The sequence below is a fragment of the Eriocheir sinensis genome, chromosome 25 (genome assembly GCF_024679095.1).
Source record: "Eriocheir sinensis breed Jianghai 21 chromosome 25, ASM2467909v1, whole genome shotgun sequence".
NCBI classification, from domain to species: Eukaryota; Metazoa; Arthropoda; class Malacostraca; order Decapoda; family Varunidae; genus Eriocheir; species Eriocheir sinensis.
Window position 1 is genome coordinate 13,453,435 of NC_066533.1, and position 15,000 is coordinate 13,468,434.

At 41.7% G+C, this 15,000-nt stretch overlaps 1 protein-coding gene across 1 annotated transcript in view; it reads left to right on the plus strand.

The window, feature by feature from the left end:
• The window catches only part of LOC127003635 (roundabout homolog 3-like), a 234,694-nt gene that overhangs the window by 68,850 nt on the left and 150,844 nt on the right, over positions 1-15,000 (plus strand). The window contains exon 4 of the mRNA XM_050870544.1: positions 3,821-3,874. Coding sequence (XP_050726501.1) covers positions 3,821-3,874 — 54 coding nt within the window. The remainder of the gene's footprint in view (positions 1-3,820; positions 3,875-15,000) is intronic.

Below are 15,000 nucleotides of genomic sequence, written 5' to 3' on the forward strand. Positions count from 1 at the left end.
CTCTCTCTCTCTCTCTCTCTCTCTCTCTCTCTCTCTCTCTCTCTCTCTCTCTCTCACTCATTTTTTTTGCTTCACTTCCTTTTCTATTTTTTTACATTATAATATTTTTTCTTTTTTTATATTTATTTCCATTTTTACATTTTTTTTTGTATTCTCTCTTTCCCCTCTTTCCCTCTTTCCGTATTTTCATCTCTCTCCCCTCTTTCTCTTCATATTTGTTCCTTCTCTCTCTCTCTCTCTCTCTCTCTCTCTCTCTCTCTCTCTCTCTCTCTCTCTCTCTCTCTCTCTCTCTCTCTCTCTCTCTCTCTCTCTCTGTTTTTCCATCTTTATCTTTTCTTACACGTGTTCCCTCCTTTTCTCTCTCTCTCTCTCTCTCTCTCTCTCTCTCTCTCTCTCTCTCTCTCTCTCTCTCTCTCTCTCTCTCTCTCTCTCTCTCTCTCTCTCTTCTTTCCTTATCTCTTTCTTTCTCTCCTATCTCCATATCTCTCTATCTCTCTCCTCTCTCCATATCGTTTTATCTCTCTCTCTCCTCTCCTTATCTCTTTCTTCCTTCTCTTTCCCTCCTTCTCCATCTTTCCTCTTCCAGTCACGTGTTTTCTCTTGGTATCCTTCTCTTTCTCTCCCTTTCCTCTCTTCATATATCTCTCTTCCTTCTCTCTCCCTCCCTCTTCTCCATCTCTCTTCCACCCAACACGTGTTCTCATCAATCTTCTCCCTCCCTATTTATCAATGGTATCCTTAATATAGTGTACCCTTGTCCTTCTCTCTCTTCCTGTTACTTGCTTTCCTTCCCTTCTCTTCCCTTCTCCTGTGTTCCCTTCCCCAGCCTTTGTTTTTCTTCCATTTCCTTCTCTTTCGTTTTGTTATTATCCGTTTTCTGTCATATTCTGCCTTTTAATTTTGTTTTGTTTTCTTTCGTATCCTATTTTCCCCGTTCCTTTCGTTTTATTCATTTTCCTTTTTTTATTTCCCTTCATTTTCTCTCCCTTGCCTTCCTTTCTTTTCTGCCTTCACTTCCTTCTCCTCTTCTCCTCCCTTTTCCTTCTCTTTCCTTAAATTCCTGTTATCACTCTTCCCTTCTCTTCCCTTCCTTTTCCTTCCTTTTCTTTCCTTTCCCTTTAATTTAATTCCTGCTCCTTCCCTTCCCTTCCCTTCCCTTCCCTTCCCTTCCCTTTCCCTCCCTTCCCTTTCCTTTCCTTTCCTTTTCTTCTCCTTTCCTTCTTCCGTTCCCTTCCTGAATCGGTCTTGATTATCCCTACCCTTCAAGTCTCCCTCCCTCCCCTCCCTTCTCTTCCCTTCCCTCCCTCTCACCCTTCTCTCCTTTCCCTCCATCCTACCCTCCCTCCCTCCCCTACACGCACAGGTAAGGGACAGGTAACAGGTTGATTGGACGTCTGATTGGTCTCTTGATTGGGCCAGGATTAGGTGTTGTCCCAGGTGACCCCCCCCTTACCCCCCTGTGTGTGTGTGTGTGTGTGTGTGTGTGTGTGTGTGTGTGTGTGTGTGTGTGTGTGTGTGTGTGTACCTGAGGGGGAGCACGTAAGGGTATTAATTACTTCCCTATATTGTATTGATTACGTGATTTTATTAGTTCTGTGGAAGGTAATATTGTGTGCTTTCTTTCCCCCCTTCTTTTTCCTTTTATTTTCCTCCCTCAAGCTCATTTTTCCTCCTACCTCCTTGTTTTACTTATTTCCTTCCTCTTTTTTCTTTCCTCTTCATCTGCATTCTTCTATTTGATATTTATTTTCTTATGTTTTGTCACCAAACTTTATATTTTTGATCACTTTATTTCCCAACAAACTCGTTCTTATTTGTTTTTCTTATTTGCGAACTCATCTTTTCCTCAACAAATTTATATTAGTCATTCGTTGATATAGTTCTTAACTCCACTCGTGTACGTAACATCATTCTTTATTTCCTAACAAACTCTTTCTTCATATTTCCATCGCCCATCCCTTCAGTATCACCCCTAACACCACCACCACCACACCACACCACACCACTCAGAGACCTCATACACACCCTCACACCAACGCAACTCATCATATTTCTCCATTATAAATCACTTTCTTCATTTCCCAAACCAAATTCTTTCATCCCATTTTCCATTTTTTTTTTTTTAGTCACCCCTCCAGTCCCACCACCTTGCAACACCACCACAAGACCACTCAGAGGCCTCAAACAAACACACACACACATATACACTCTCCCTCACAGCAACACAGCTCATCATATTTCTTCTCTATAAATCACCTCTTTTTCCCTCGTGTTGTGCGTCGGTGATCTGTTTAGCCCAGCGTGGAGGGGCCTCGCAAGCTCCTGTAATCGTGTTAATGCACTCCATCGCGTCTGTCTGTGAAGCTTAATAGTCTTGTAGTCTGTTGGGAGGATTGTGGACGGAGGGGAGAGAGGAGGAGGGGAGGCAAGGGAGGGGAGGGGAGAAGAGGGGAGATACAGATTGGGAAAGGTAGAGAGAGGAGAAAGAAGAGTTTGGATATAAGGAAAGAGGAAAGGAAAGGAGAGGATTCTGGACGAAGGGGAAAGAGGAGGGGAGGCAAGAGGAGGGGAGGGGAGAAGAGGGGAGATGCAAATTGGGAAAGGTAGAGAAAGAGAGAGAGAGGAGAAAGAAATGTTGAGTGGAAAGAAGGAATGAGGAAAGGAAAGGAGAGGAGAGGATTGTGAAAGGAGGGGAAAGAGGAGAGAGGGGAAGGGTGGGGAGAAGAGGGGAGATGGCAGAATGGGAAAGGTGGAGAGAGAGAGAGAGAGAGAGAGAGAGAGAGAGAGAGAGAGAGAGAGAGAGAGAGAGAGAGAGAGAGAGAGAGAAGAAAGGAAAGGAAAGGTAACGAAAGAAAGGGAAAGTAAAGTAAAGGAAAGGAAATTAAAGGAAAGGAAAGGAAAGGCAAGGAAGGGAAAGGAAGGGAAAGGAAAGGAAAGGAAAGGAAAAATAAAAAGTAATGTTGGTAATGGGGAGGAAAGAAAATGGAAGGGGAGAGAATGGGAAGGGTGGAGAGGGAGGAGAGAAAGAACATGAGGGGAAAGTGGGAAAGAGAAAAGGGGAAAGAAGAGACGAGGGAAAGGGAGAAGGGTGAAGAGGGAAGCGAACAGAATGGAAAGGGAGAGAAAGAATGGGAGGGAAAAAAAAAGAGATTGGAGAAAAGTCAACGGCATTTTTTCTTAAGTTATCATTGTATCGGTAATAAGGATTGTTTTTTTGTTTTTGTTTTCTTTTCCTTATTTTTTTTTCATAATAAGATGCTTCGTTGCCTTTTTTGTTGCATGTTTAATGATTCTATTCTTCTTGTTTTTTTTTTGTTTATATTCATGTTTTTTTCTTTTTAATTTTCATCTAAGGTGTATTAATATTTTCCTCCTTTTCCTCTTTTTCATAATAAGATGCTTCGTTGTCTTTTTTTGTTGCAGGTTTAATGATTCTATTCTTCTTGTTTCTGTTTTTGTTTATATTCATGTTTTTTTCTTTTTCATTTTCATCTAAGGTGTATTAATATTTTCCTCCTTTTCCTCTTTTTCATAATAAGATGCTTCGTTGTCTTTTTTTTTTGTTGCAGGTTTAATGATTCTATTCTTGTTTTTGTTTTTGTTTATATTCATGTTTTTTTCTTTTTAATTTTCATCTAAGGTGTATTAATATTTTCCTCCTTTTCCTCTTTTTCATAATAAGATGCTTCGTTGTCTTTTTTGTTGCAGGTTTAATGATTCTATTCTTCTTGTTTTTGTTTTTGTTTATATTCATGTTTTTTTTTCTTTTTCATTTTCATCTAAGGTGTATTAATATTTTCCTCCTTTTCTTCATCAACAGGTTTTCTTGAGTCCATCGAAGTCCAGCCTGACACGACAGAGGCGCCGGCAGTAGGTAAGTACAACAACAACAACAACAAGAACAATAATAATAATAATAATAATAATAATAATAATAATAATAATAATAATAATAATAATAATAATGTGAGACGTGGAGAGGTTAGGGTTGGATATCATTCTCTCTCTCTCTCTCTCACACACACACACACACACACACACAAACATCGTGGATTCTAATTCGAAATGGAGGAGTTTTTTTTTTTTCTTACTTTGATTCTCCCCTTCGTCGACCCTCCTCCCCTCCCCCCCTCCCCCTCCCCCCCCTCACCTGGGCGCCCTCTCATCACAGGTGCAAAAAGGGAGAGCTCCTCGCAGGTTGGCCCGTATTAAGTTTCAATTAAGGTAATGGCAGGTGTGTGTGTGTGTGTGTGTGTGTGTGTGTGTGTGTGTGTGTGTGTGTGTGTGTGTGTGTGTTATTCCTCTTCATCATCCTTTGCTGCTTCTCTTATATGTATGATGATGATGATGATGATGATGATGAAAAGTAGGAGGAGGAGGAGGAGGAAAAAGAAGAGGAGCAGGAGGAGGAGGAGGAGAGAGGAGGAGGAGGGAAATGCAGTACACGAGAATGGAAGTAACGAGAAAGAGGAAGAGGAAGAGGAAGACTAATAGGAGAGCAGGAAGAGGAAGAGGAAGAAGAGGAGGAAGGGGAGATTAAAAGTGGAGAGTGATGCAGAACCGATTGGAGGAGGAGGAGGAGGAGGAAGCAAAAAAAAGAGAAAAAAAAAAGAAGACTCACATAACTAGAATAAGGGAAGAGAAACGAGAAATATTGCGAACGAAAACAAATGAAAAAAAAAAACGAAATATACGAGAGAAAAAAATAAAAACAGGAATATAAAAAAAAAAAAATCATCTCTGAACGAAGCAATGTGGGAGTCGTTCTATTTTCCGCTTCGATGCATAATGAGAACTTTTGAACCCGAGAGAGAAAGAGAGAAAAAAAGAGGAGGGGGAGGGAGAGAGAGGGAGAGGGAGAACTTAAAAGGGAGAGCAGCTATATAAACGTTCACTCCATCTATTCCCTCTCCCTCTCTCCCTCTTTCTCTCCCTCCCTCCCTCCCTCCCTCCCTCCCTACCTACCAACCTCTCTACATATCTTATTTTCTTTTCTCTTTCTCTCGCTTTTTCCCTCCCTCCCTCTCCCTTTCTCCCACTCCCTCTCTCCCTACATATCTTATTTTCTTTTCTTCCTCTTTTTCCTCCCTCCTCTCCCTTTCTCCCACTCCTCCTCCTCCTCCTCCTCCCTCCTCCCTCCCTCTCTCCCTACCTCTCTACATATCTTATTTTCTTTTCTCTTTCTCCCTTTTTCCCTCCCTCCCTCCCTCCCTCTCCCACTCCCTCTCTCTCCCTTCCTCCCTCCCTCCCTTCATACATGCTTCCCTACATATCTCTTATTTTCTTTTCCTCCCTTTTTTCAATCCCTCCCTCCCTCCCTACTTCCCTCCCTACCTTCCTACATATATCTGTTTTTCTTTTTCTCCCTCCCTCTCTCCCTCCCTCCCTCTCCCTACTTTTCTTCATATCTCTTCCTTTTCTCTCTTTCTCTCCTCTCTTTCCCTCCCTTCTCCCCTCCCTCTCCCTACCTTGCTTTTTATGGCTGCTCTTTGTACATCTCCCTCCCTCTCCCTTCCTCCCTCCCTCTTTTTCTTCCCCTCCTCTCTCTCTCTATCTCCCCAACTCCCTTCTTTTTATCCTTTTCCTTTCAGCTCCCGAAGGTAAACACACACCTGGCCGCTTCTACCTGCATACCTCTATCACCTGTGCTTTTTCTCATTAACTTACCTGGGGCTATTGGCAGGTGGCTGGAGGAAAGGTTGTGGAGGAGGGAAGGTGGAGAGAAAGGTGGAGGGAAGGTGTTTTATTAATTATTACCAGAGTTTTTTTTTTGTTTTTGTTTTTTTGATTTTTATGTTTTATTTTTCTTGTTTTTTTCATCTTTTGTTATTTTTTTATTTGCGTTTTTTGTTGGTTCCGTTTTTTTGTTTTCTTTTTATCCTTTTTTTTCTTTTACTATGAGTGATTTTTTGTGTGTGTTTAGTCTTTTTTATATTTTTCTTCTTTTCTTATAATTTTTCTTGTTATTATGTAAGGATGTGGAAGCGAGAAAATGAGATAATAAGAGGAGAAATATAGATAAACAGGAGAGATAAGCAAAGAACAGAGTAAGAACGAGAAGAGACAACAAGGAGAATAAAAAAAGGATATGAGAGAAAATACCAAGAAAATACTAAAAGAGGAGAAAGATAAGTAAATGGAAAAAGAAAGTAAAGAATAGAGGAAGAAACAAAAAAAACAAAAACAAGAGTACTAAAAGGATAGAGAAGATAAAGATAGCGAAAATACCAAAGGAAGGACTAAGCAAGAAAGTAAAGAAAGAAAGAAAGAAAGAAAATAGAGAAAGAAATAGAAGAAATCCGACTGAGAAACCGATACCAGAAGATGAAGAAGAGAGAGAGAGAGAGAGAGAGAGAGAGAGAGAAGATGAAGAGGAAGGTACTCTTGGGAGACACATAGAGAGGCATTGATTACTAGTACTCCGCTCCTCCTCCTCTTCCTCTTCATTTTTAGATCGGGGAAGAGGAGGAGGAGGAGGAGGAGGAGGAGGAGGAGGAGGGAGGTAAATGATGAAAGGAAAGAAGGGAAAAACGGTGTAGAAAGGGAGGATTTGAGGTGGCTTTGAGAGAGAGAGAGATAATGACGATGAAGGAGAAAGTGAAAGATGATTAAAGGTATGTAATTGGAAGACAGGTAAAGGAAGAAAGTGAAAAAGAGAGAAGGTAAAAGAAGAAAGGGAAAGGGAAAGAAAAGGTGATAATTAAGGTGATTAGGATATTAATTAGAGACAGGTGAAGACAACAAAGGAAGGGAGAGAAGAAGAAGAGAAAGAAGAAGAAGAAAAAATCAAATGAAGAGATGAAACGAATGAGAGAAATAGAAGAGAGAAAAGATGATGCAGGAAAAATTATATGAAAGCAAGGGAAAGGAAAAACGGAGAAGAATAAGAAGAAAAAAAAGAATGAATAGGAGATAAAAAGAGTAAGAGGTTGAGAAAGAGGAAGGAAGGACAAAAAAATAAAGAAGAATAGAAGAATCAAAATAAAAACAAAATAAAGAAATAATCAAGGAAAAAACGAGGAAAAATTAAGGAGGAGAAAAGGAGGAAGAGGAGGAAAAGAAGAATAAGGAGGAGGAGAAGAAGGGAGAGAAATAATCCTTGTCAATAATAATGGTGAATAAAGTCGCCCATTGTTGGAGAGATTGAAGAAGTGAGGGAATGGGAGAGAAGGTGTGTGTGTGTGTGTGTGTGTGTGTGTGTGTGTGTGTGTGTGTGTGTGTGTGTAGGTATGTTAGACTAGATTCTGCCCTTCCTCCTCCTCTTCCTCTTCCTCATCGCCTTCTTCGTCCTTCTCTTCCTCCTCCTCCTCCTCCTCCTCCTCCTCATAATCATCATCCTACTACTACTACTACTACTACTACTACTACCACCACTACGACTACCACTACCACCAACACCCCCACCACTACTACTACTACTACTACTACTACTACTACCACAATTCCTACCTGCAAGGCCTTATATTAATTAGTGTACCAGGTGCACAGAGCATCTTCCCCTCCTCTCCCCTCTCCCCTCCCCTTCCTTCCCCTCCCTCCCTCCCCTCGCCGCAGGACAAGCCTTCGAGGGGAAAATTGACGCACAGAGCCGTGAGAGGAAAGGGGGGAGGGGGGGGGGGTTGGGAGGGGAGGGTTGAGGGGAATGTGAAGGGAAATGAAGGGCGTGTTTGTGGTGAAGGGAATGAATGAGTGGAATGGAGGAAATAGAAGCTTGGTTAGCCTCTCTCTCTCTCTCTCTCTCTCTCTCTCTCTCTCTCTCTCTCTCTCTCTCTCTCTCTCTCTCTCTCTCTCTCTCGGTATTGTGATCCTGTTTGCCTGTCTTTCTATCTATCTCTCTATCTATCTATCTATATATGTTTCAATCTGTGCTTTTTTCTTTCTCTTTCTTTTTTCTTTCTTCCTGTTTCTCTTTCATTTTCTGTTTCTCTTTCTCTTTCCCTTTCTCTTTGTGATTCTTGTGCTCTTTATTTTTCTCTTTCTTTTCTCTTTCTCTTTTTTTCTTTCGTTTTCTTTTTCACTCCTTTTCCATATTACTCATTCCCCCCCCCCTTTTTTTTTCTCTTCCTTTCTCTTTCACACACAACTCTCCTCAAACCATCACCACCACCCCACACTCTTCCCCCCTCCCCCCCATTGTTCCTTTGACCCCAGGGCGCAGCGCAAACTTTCCCTGTCAATAATTAAGGTTTAGTTAATTGCTAAGGTGTGTTTAATTGTACAGATGCGCCCAGGTACACACGTGGGGGGGGGAGAGAGAGAGAGAGAGAGAGAGAGAGAGATTAATTACTTCATTTTGTTGTCTTCATTTAACTTTTTTTTGTCATTTTTTGTTATCCTATTTTTTGTTATCCTATTTTTTGTTATCCTCATTTTTCGTTATTTTTTTTATCCTCATTTTTTGTTATCCTCATATTTTTGTCCTCATTTTTTTGTTATTCTTTAGTTTTCATTTTTGTTACGCTCATTTTTACTATCTTTATTTTTGTTATCCTCATTATTTTTGTTGTTTTCTGTCAGTTGTTTTTATTTTTATTCATAATTACACACACACACACACACACACACACACACACACACACACACACACACACACATTTCAGTCCTCCCCATTTCCCCTCCTCCTCTCTCTCCTCCCCTCCTCCTTCCCCTCCTTCCCTTCCCTTCCCTTTCCTCCCTTTCCTATTCCACATGTCGGAGGCAGCACAGAAACCCCAGAATTTATGAGAGGAGGAGGAGGAGGAGGAGGAGGAGGAGGATAGTATAATTCATTGTATCTTGCATTTAATATATCCTGACTGATGTCTTATTTTGAGAGATGGGGAGGAAGAGGAGGGAAGAGGAGGAGGAGGAGGAGGAATGGAGGAACGAAAGAGAATACCGGAAGAGGAAAGAGGAGGAAGAGGAAGGGAAGAAAAAGTGTATGGAAGGAGGGGAAGGGGTAGGGGAGATGAAGAAGGGGAGGAAGAGGAATAAGAGGAAGAGTAGAGAGAAAAAAAGGAAAAGCGGAAGAGGGAAGAAGAGGAAGAGAAGAGGAAAAAAGTGTATGGAAGGGGAGAAACATTAGTCTAGTATTACTGTGTGTGTGTGTGTGTGTGTGTGTGTTCTTGCCGCCTGTCATAAAACACGCTCATACAACATGTAGGTTTAGGAGCCAAACTTTGCTCGCTAAAAACACACATGTGACAGTATGTACATGTGTGTGTGTGTGTGTGTGTGTGTGTGTGTGTGTGTGTGTGTGTGTGTGTGTGTGTGTGTGTGTGGCGTTGTACACATGACATAAGGCGAAAATTGGCTGGTTAATTACAACGAGAGAGAGAGAGAGAGAGAGAGAGAGAGAGAGAGAGAGAGAGAGAGAGAGAGAGAGAGAGAGAGAGAGAGAGAGAGAGAGAGAGAGACAAACATATAGACAAACATAAACAGACAGACAGATAAAGAAATAAAGAAAGGAAGCAGACACAAACAGATAAAAACAAACAAACAAACAAAAAAACCCAGAAATCTCATTAGAACAAACTCTCTCTCTCTCTCTCTCTCTCTCTCTCTCTCTCTCTCTCTCTCTCTCTCTCTCTCTCTCTCTCTCCATTATTTTTTCCTCTTTACCTCTTTTTCTCTCTTCCCTCCTTTCATCCTCTTAATCTCTTTCCTCCATTGTATCTTCTCTCCTTAAGTGATTACGGTCAAGAGGAGGAGGAGGAGGAGGAGGTTACCCAATCCCCATAGAGAAGAAGGGAAGACTTTTTGGGAATTACTCTTCACTAGTTTTCTCTCTAGTTGCGAGGAAGACTAATGGAGGAGGAGGAGGAGGAGGAGGAGGAGGAGGAGGAAGAGGCGTTATTGGTGGTGGTGGTGATGGAAAGCCAGTCTGAGGACGTAGAGGAGGTGGAGGAGGAGGAGGAGGAGGAGGAGGTGTGGATTAGGTCAGATAAGAGAGAGAGAGAGAGAGAGAGAATTGGTTGTGCTATCTTCTTTTATTCCCTTCCTTCTCCTCCTCTTCCTCCTCCTCCTCTTCCTCCTCCTCCTCTTCCTCCTCCTCCTCCTCCTCTAGTGGTGGGAAACTTAAGGAAATTGAAACGTGGAAGAGGAAGAAACTGGAGTGTATACTGGAGGAGGAGGAGGAGGAGGAGGAGGAGTAATAAGAGGAGGAGGAGGAGGAAGAGGAGGAGGAGGAGGGTTACTCTTGTTTACTCCAGATTTTAATATAAATTCCTTTGAGACAGAAGTAAAGAGAGAGAGAGAGAGAGAGAGAGAGAGAGAGAGTAAATATAGCACAATTATCGTTAGAACAATTAAATGCAGGTAAGTTTTCACGCTTTCATAATTAACTCTGATTTAAATGTCAGATGAGAGGAAGATAAAGAGGGGAGGAGGAGGAGGAGGAGGAGGAGGAGAGGAAGGGAACACGCGAGCGAGTAAACAAAGAAGATGTGAGGAATGATAAAGGAGAAGGGAAGTAAGGAAGGAAGGAAGGAAGGAAGGAAGGAAGGATGGAATTAAGGAAGGAAGGAAGGAAGGAATTAAGGAAGGAAGGAAGGAAGGAGGAAGAAAATATAGTGAAAATGAAGGATAAAAAAATGCGAGTGAATATCTAAACAAAGAAGAGGTGAATAAAGATGAAGAAAAAGAGAAGTAAAGAAGAACAGAGAGGAAGAAAAGTTAATGAAAAGAAAAGGAAAGGAAAGAGAAAGGGATAGAATGAAGATAATGTAAAGAAGATAGGAAGCTTAAAAGGAAGGGAGAGATAATGCAGAATAGAGAAACGAAAGGGAAAAGGTAAAAAAAAAAAAAAAAAACAAGTAGAACAGGAAAGCCATGATAAAAGAAAGGAAGAGAGAACAAACAGAAGAAAAAGTAAATAGTAAACAAACAGATAATTGAAAAGAGAACACAAAACAAAAAACAAAACAAAACAAAACAAAACCACCACCAATTAGAACAGCAAAAAAAAAAAAAAAAAAAGTTAGTCTGAAAGAAAAGAAAGAAAGAAGGAAAGAGAAAAAGAAACTAAAGTGGAACAAGGAAGAGGAAACAAGAGGAACAGGAAGTGGTGTGGTGAAGGGATTTTGTAAGAGGAGGAGGAGGAGGAGGAAGAGGAAGAGGAAGAGGGGGAGGGAGTGAAGGGGAGTGTGAGGGGAATATATAAGAATGAATTAGACCTACGGGGAGAATATATATAAGGAGGAGGAGGAAGAGGAGGAGGAGGAGGAGGAGGAGGATTTACGGAGGAGAACGATAGAAGAAAGTGAGATTGCTAGAGAGAGAGAGAGAGAGAGAGAGAGAGAGAGAGAGAACGCAGAAGAATTAGAACTTTAAAATTGGCTTGAAGGGATTGAGGGGCGATAAGGAGGAGGAGGAGGAGGGGGAGGAGGAGGAGGGAGAAGAAGAAGAGGAGGAGCGATAGAGAAAGTAGAGATTGAGGCTTTTCTTATCCTCCTCCTCCTCCTCCTCCTCCTCCTCCTCCTCCTCCTCCTCCCTTTTAATACGAGTTTGCGTCAGGGTGAAATATCTATGTCTCTCCCTTACAGACCCAGACGAATATTCTTAGGAAGGGTGAAGGGGGAAAGGGAGGGAAAGTGTAAGGGAGGAAAGGGAGAGGAAGGGAAGGGTAAGGAATGGGCGAAGAGAAGGGGTATAAGGAAGGGAGGATAAAGGAATGGAAGGGAAGGGAATGGAAAATAGGAAAGGGAGGGGAATGGAAAGGCAGCGAGGAAAGGGAGGGTAAGGGGAGACTAAAGAGAAATGGAAGGGGTGGGAAGGGTAAAGAGGAAATGGAGGGGGAAGAGATAGTTAAAGAGGAAAAGGGATGAAAATATTAGTGAAGGGAATAGTTTAATCTTTTTTTTTCTACCTTCGTTTTCCTGTTTTCTCCTTTTTTCCTTTATTTCCTTCTTTCTCTCCTTTTCCTCTTTTTTTCTAGTTCTGGCTCGTTTCTTTCTTCCTGACGTTTCTTCAATCTTTATTTTCTCTCCTATCTTTCTTTGTATATTTTTTTGTTTCCCTTTATTTCTTTTCTTTCTTAACTTCCCTTTCCTTCCCCATTTCTCCCTTAGTTTCTCTTCTTTTCCTTTTTTTCATACCTTCCTCTTATCTCTATCTTCTTTACCACCTTCCTCTCCTTTTATGTCCTTTCTTTCCCATCTTCACCATCTTTTCAACTATTTTTTCCCCTTTTCCTTCCTTTCACATTTCATTCTTTCATCAAATTATTTTTCCTCGATTTTTTCCTTCTTCCATTCCTTTACCATCCTTTCCCCTCGCTTTTCCTCTTTACCCTCTTGCCTCTTAGTCCTCTTATTCCCACCTTTTCCTTCTTTCCCTCTAATTGACGGAGCATACATAAAAAAAAATCCCAGGTAACATAAACGCTTAATGAGGCGGCGTCAAGGTGTGTCCCAGGTAACCCTCCTCATTACCTGGCCTGCTGTAAGGGGATAATTACAGGTAAGTCTTCAGAGCCACCCATAATACACCTGAAGCCCCATTACTCTCACTCTCTCTCTCTCGAACAGTTCGCTCAATCTCACATCCTTGACAACTGAGAGAGAGAGAGAGAGAGAGAGAGAGAGAGAGAGAGAGAGAGAGAGAGAGAGAGAGAGAGAGAGAGAGAGAGATTGGGACGAGATATTTGATTGTAGGAAAGGGATTGATTGAAGAAGGGAACTGGAGGAGGAGGAGGAGGAGGAAGGGAGAAAAAGGAGAAAGGAGAAGAGAAGGAAGGAAGGAGGAGAGAGAAAGGAATGAGAGGAGGATGAAAGGAGGAAAGAGGAAGAGAGAGAGACAGAGAGAAAGAGAGAGAGAGAAGGAAGTGATGGCAGGAATAAAGGAGAGGAGGAAATAAGAAAGGGAGGAGGAGGAAGAGGAGGAGGAGGAGGAGGAGGAAAATTTGAGGATTGGCTTAGTTTATACTGGTTCCCGTGTACATAATTTTTCCTCCTCCTCCTCCTCCTCCTCCTCCATCTTTTTCTCCACCTTTTCCCTGTTATTTTTTCCCTCGTTCTGTTTTCCCTTTTAATCATCACATTTTTCCCTCTCCCTCCTCTTCCATTTTTCGCCATTTCCCCTTTTATGCTTCATTTTTTCCTTCTTCCCCCTCTTCGTTTTCCCTTTCCCCTCGTCTCTCCCCTTTTTTTTCTCTCTTAATTTCTCTGGTTCTTTTTATTTCTTTCGTTTTCTTTCTTTCTCTCTGTATTTTGCTTGGTTTTCCTGTTTCTCCTCCTTTCGTCCCCTTTCTCCTTCTCCTCCTTCTCCTCCTCCTCCAGATATGTTCTCCCCGCCAATCAGGGAAGATAGATAAGGGAGGGAGGGGGGAGGAAGGGAGAGATGGAGGGAAGGAAGGAAGGAAGGAAGATAGAAGGATATAGATTAAGTGCTTGGAAGATAGGAATAAAAAGAACGAAAGAAAGGAAAGGAAAGGAAGAAGAAAGGAAAAAAAAGAAGAGAGAGAGAGAGGCATTGTCACTCTCCAATAGGAAATAATGGCCAGTGATTTAGTGTACCCGAGGAAGAAGAAAGGGAGGAAATGAGGGAAGAAAGGAGGAGGAGGAGGAGGAGGAGGAGGAGGGAGCAAGACGGAGTGGCAGAAGAAAGAAAAAGGACGAGAAAGAAAAAAGAGGATGGAAAGCAATGAGGAAAAAAAATGACAATAATGATAATAATAATAATAATAATAATAATAATAATAATAATAATAATAATAATAATAAAGAAAAGTTACCCCCAAAATATGTGTCGTGCGAACTACCAGGTAACATTTTTTTATGCCTTTTTTTATATATACTTGTGAATGCGAGAAAAAAATACTAATTACATTTTTTCCCTTCACAAAAGATATTTTTTCCTCAAACTTTATTGCACATTTGTTACCCCCAAAAACGAGAAACAGGTGGCTCTTTTGTGCGTGTGTGTGTGTGTGTGTGTGTGTGTGTGTGTGTGTGTGTGTGTGTGTGTGTGTGTGTTTTATGAAGTCATTGCACGTACATGACTGAAGCTGCATGCAAATATCGTCCACACACACACACACACACACACACACACACACACACACACACGCACACGCCAAGTAACTGTCATGCATAATCATACACACGCCGGATTAACACACACACACACACACACACACACACACACACACACACACACACACACACCCCGAGTAGCGATCCATGAATAATCTAGTTCCATATTCGAAAGCAGAGGAGGAGGAAGAGGAGGAGGAGGAGGAGGAAGAGGAGGAGGAGGAGGAATACATGGAGCAGGAATAGTTAGAGGAAAAGGAAGGGGATTAGGAAGAGTTCGAGGAAGAGGAAGAGTTGTGGAAATGTTAGGAGGATTAGGAAGAAGAGGAGGAGGAAGAATACTAGGAAGAGGAGGAGGAGGAGGAGGAGGAGGAGGTGGAGGTGGAATTATACCAGAAAAAAAATATCAGTGGAATTAGAAAGGAAAAAAAATGAGAGAAAGAATGATAAAAAGAGAATAATGATAATAAGAGGAAGAGAGAGAGAAGGGAAGGGAAGGGATTAGAAAAGAAGAGAAAGGAAGGGAAAAAGAAGGGAAGGGAAGGGGAGTGGAGGGGATGAGGTAGTCCATCAGAGAGGCGGCAGTAATTGGGAAGAGGAGGAGGAGGAGGAGGAGGAGGAGGAGGAGGAGGAGGAGGAGGATGTTCAGGATTAAAGTGGAAAATGGGATGGAGAGAGAGAGAGAGAGAAAGCGAGAGATAGAGAGAGAGAGTGGATGATAAAAAAACGTAAAAAGTAAAAAAAAAAGAAAAAAAAGGAAGTAGAGAAAGATGGAATAATTCATGAGAGGAGAGAGAAGGAAAGAGGGAAGTAGGAATATTCAACAAATGAGAGAAGGGAGAGATGAGGGAATAAAGGAGGAAGATAAGAGAGGATGAGAAGAGAGAGAGAGAGAGAGAGAGAGAGAGAGAGAGAGAGAGAGAGAGAGAGAGAAAAGAAGATAAACGTGAAAGGAAAAAGAACGAAGGAATAAGAAAAAAAGATCACG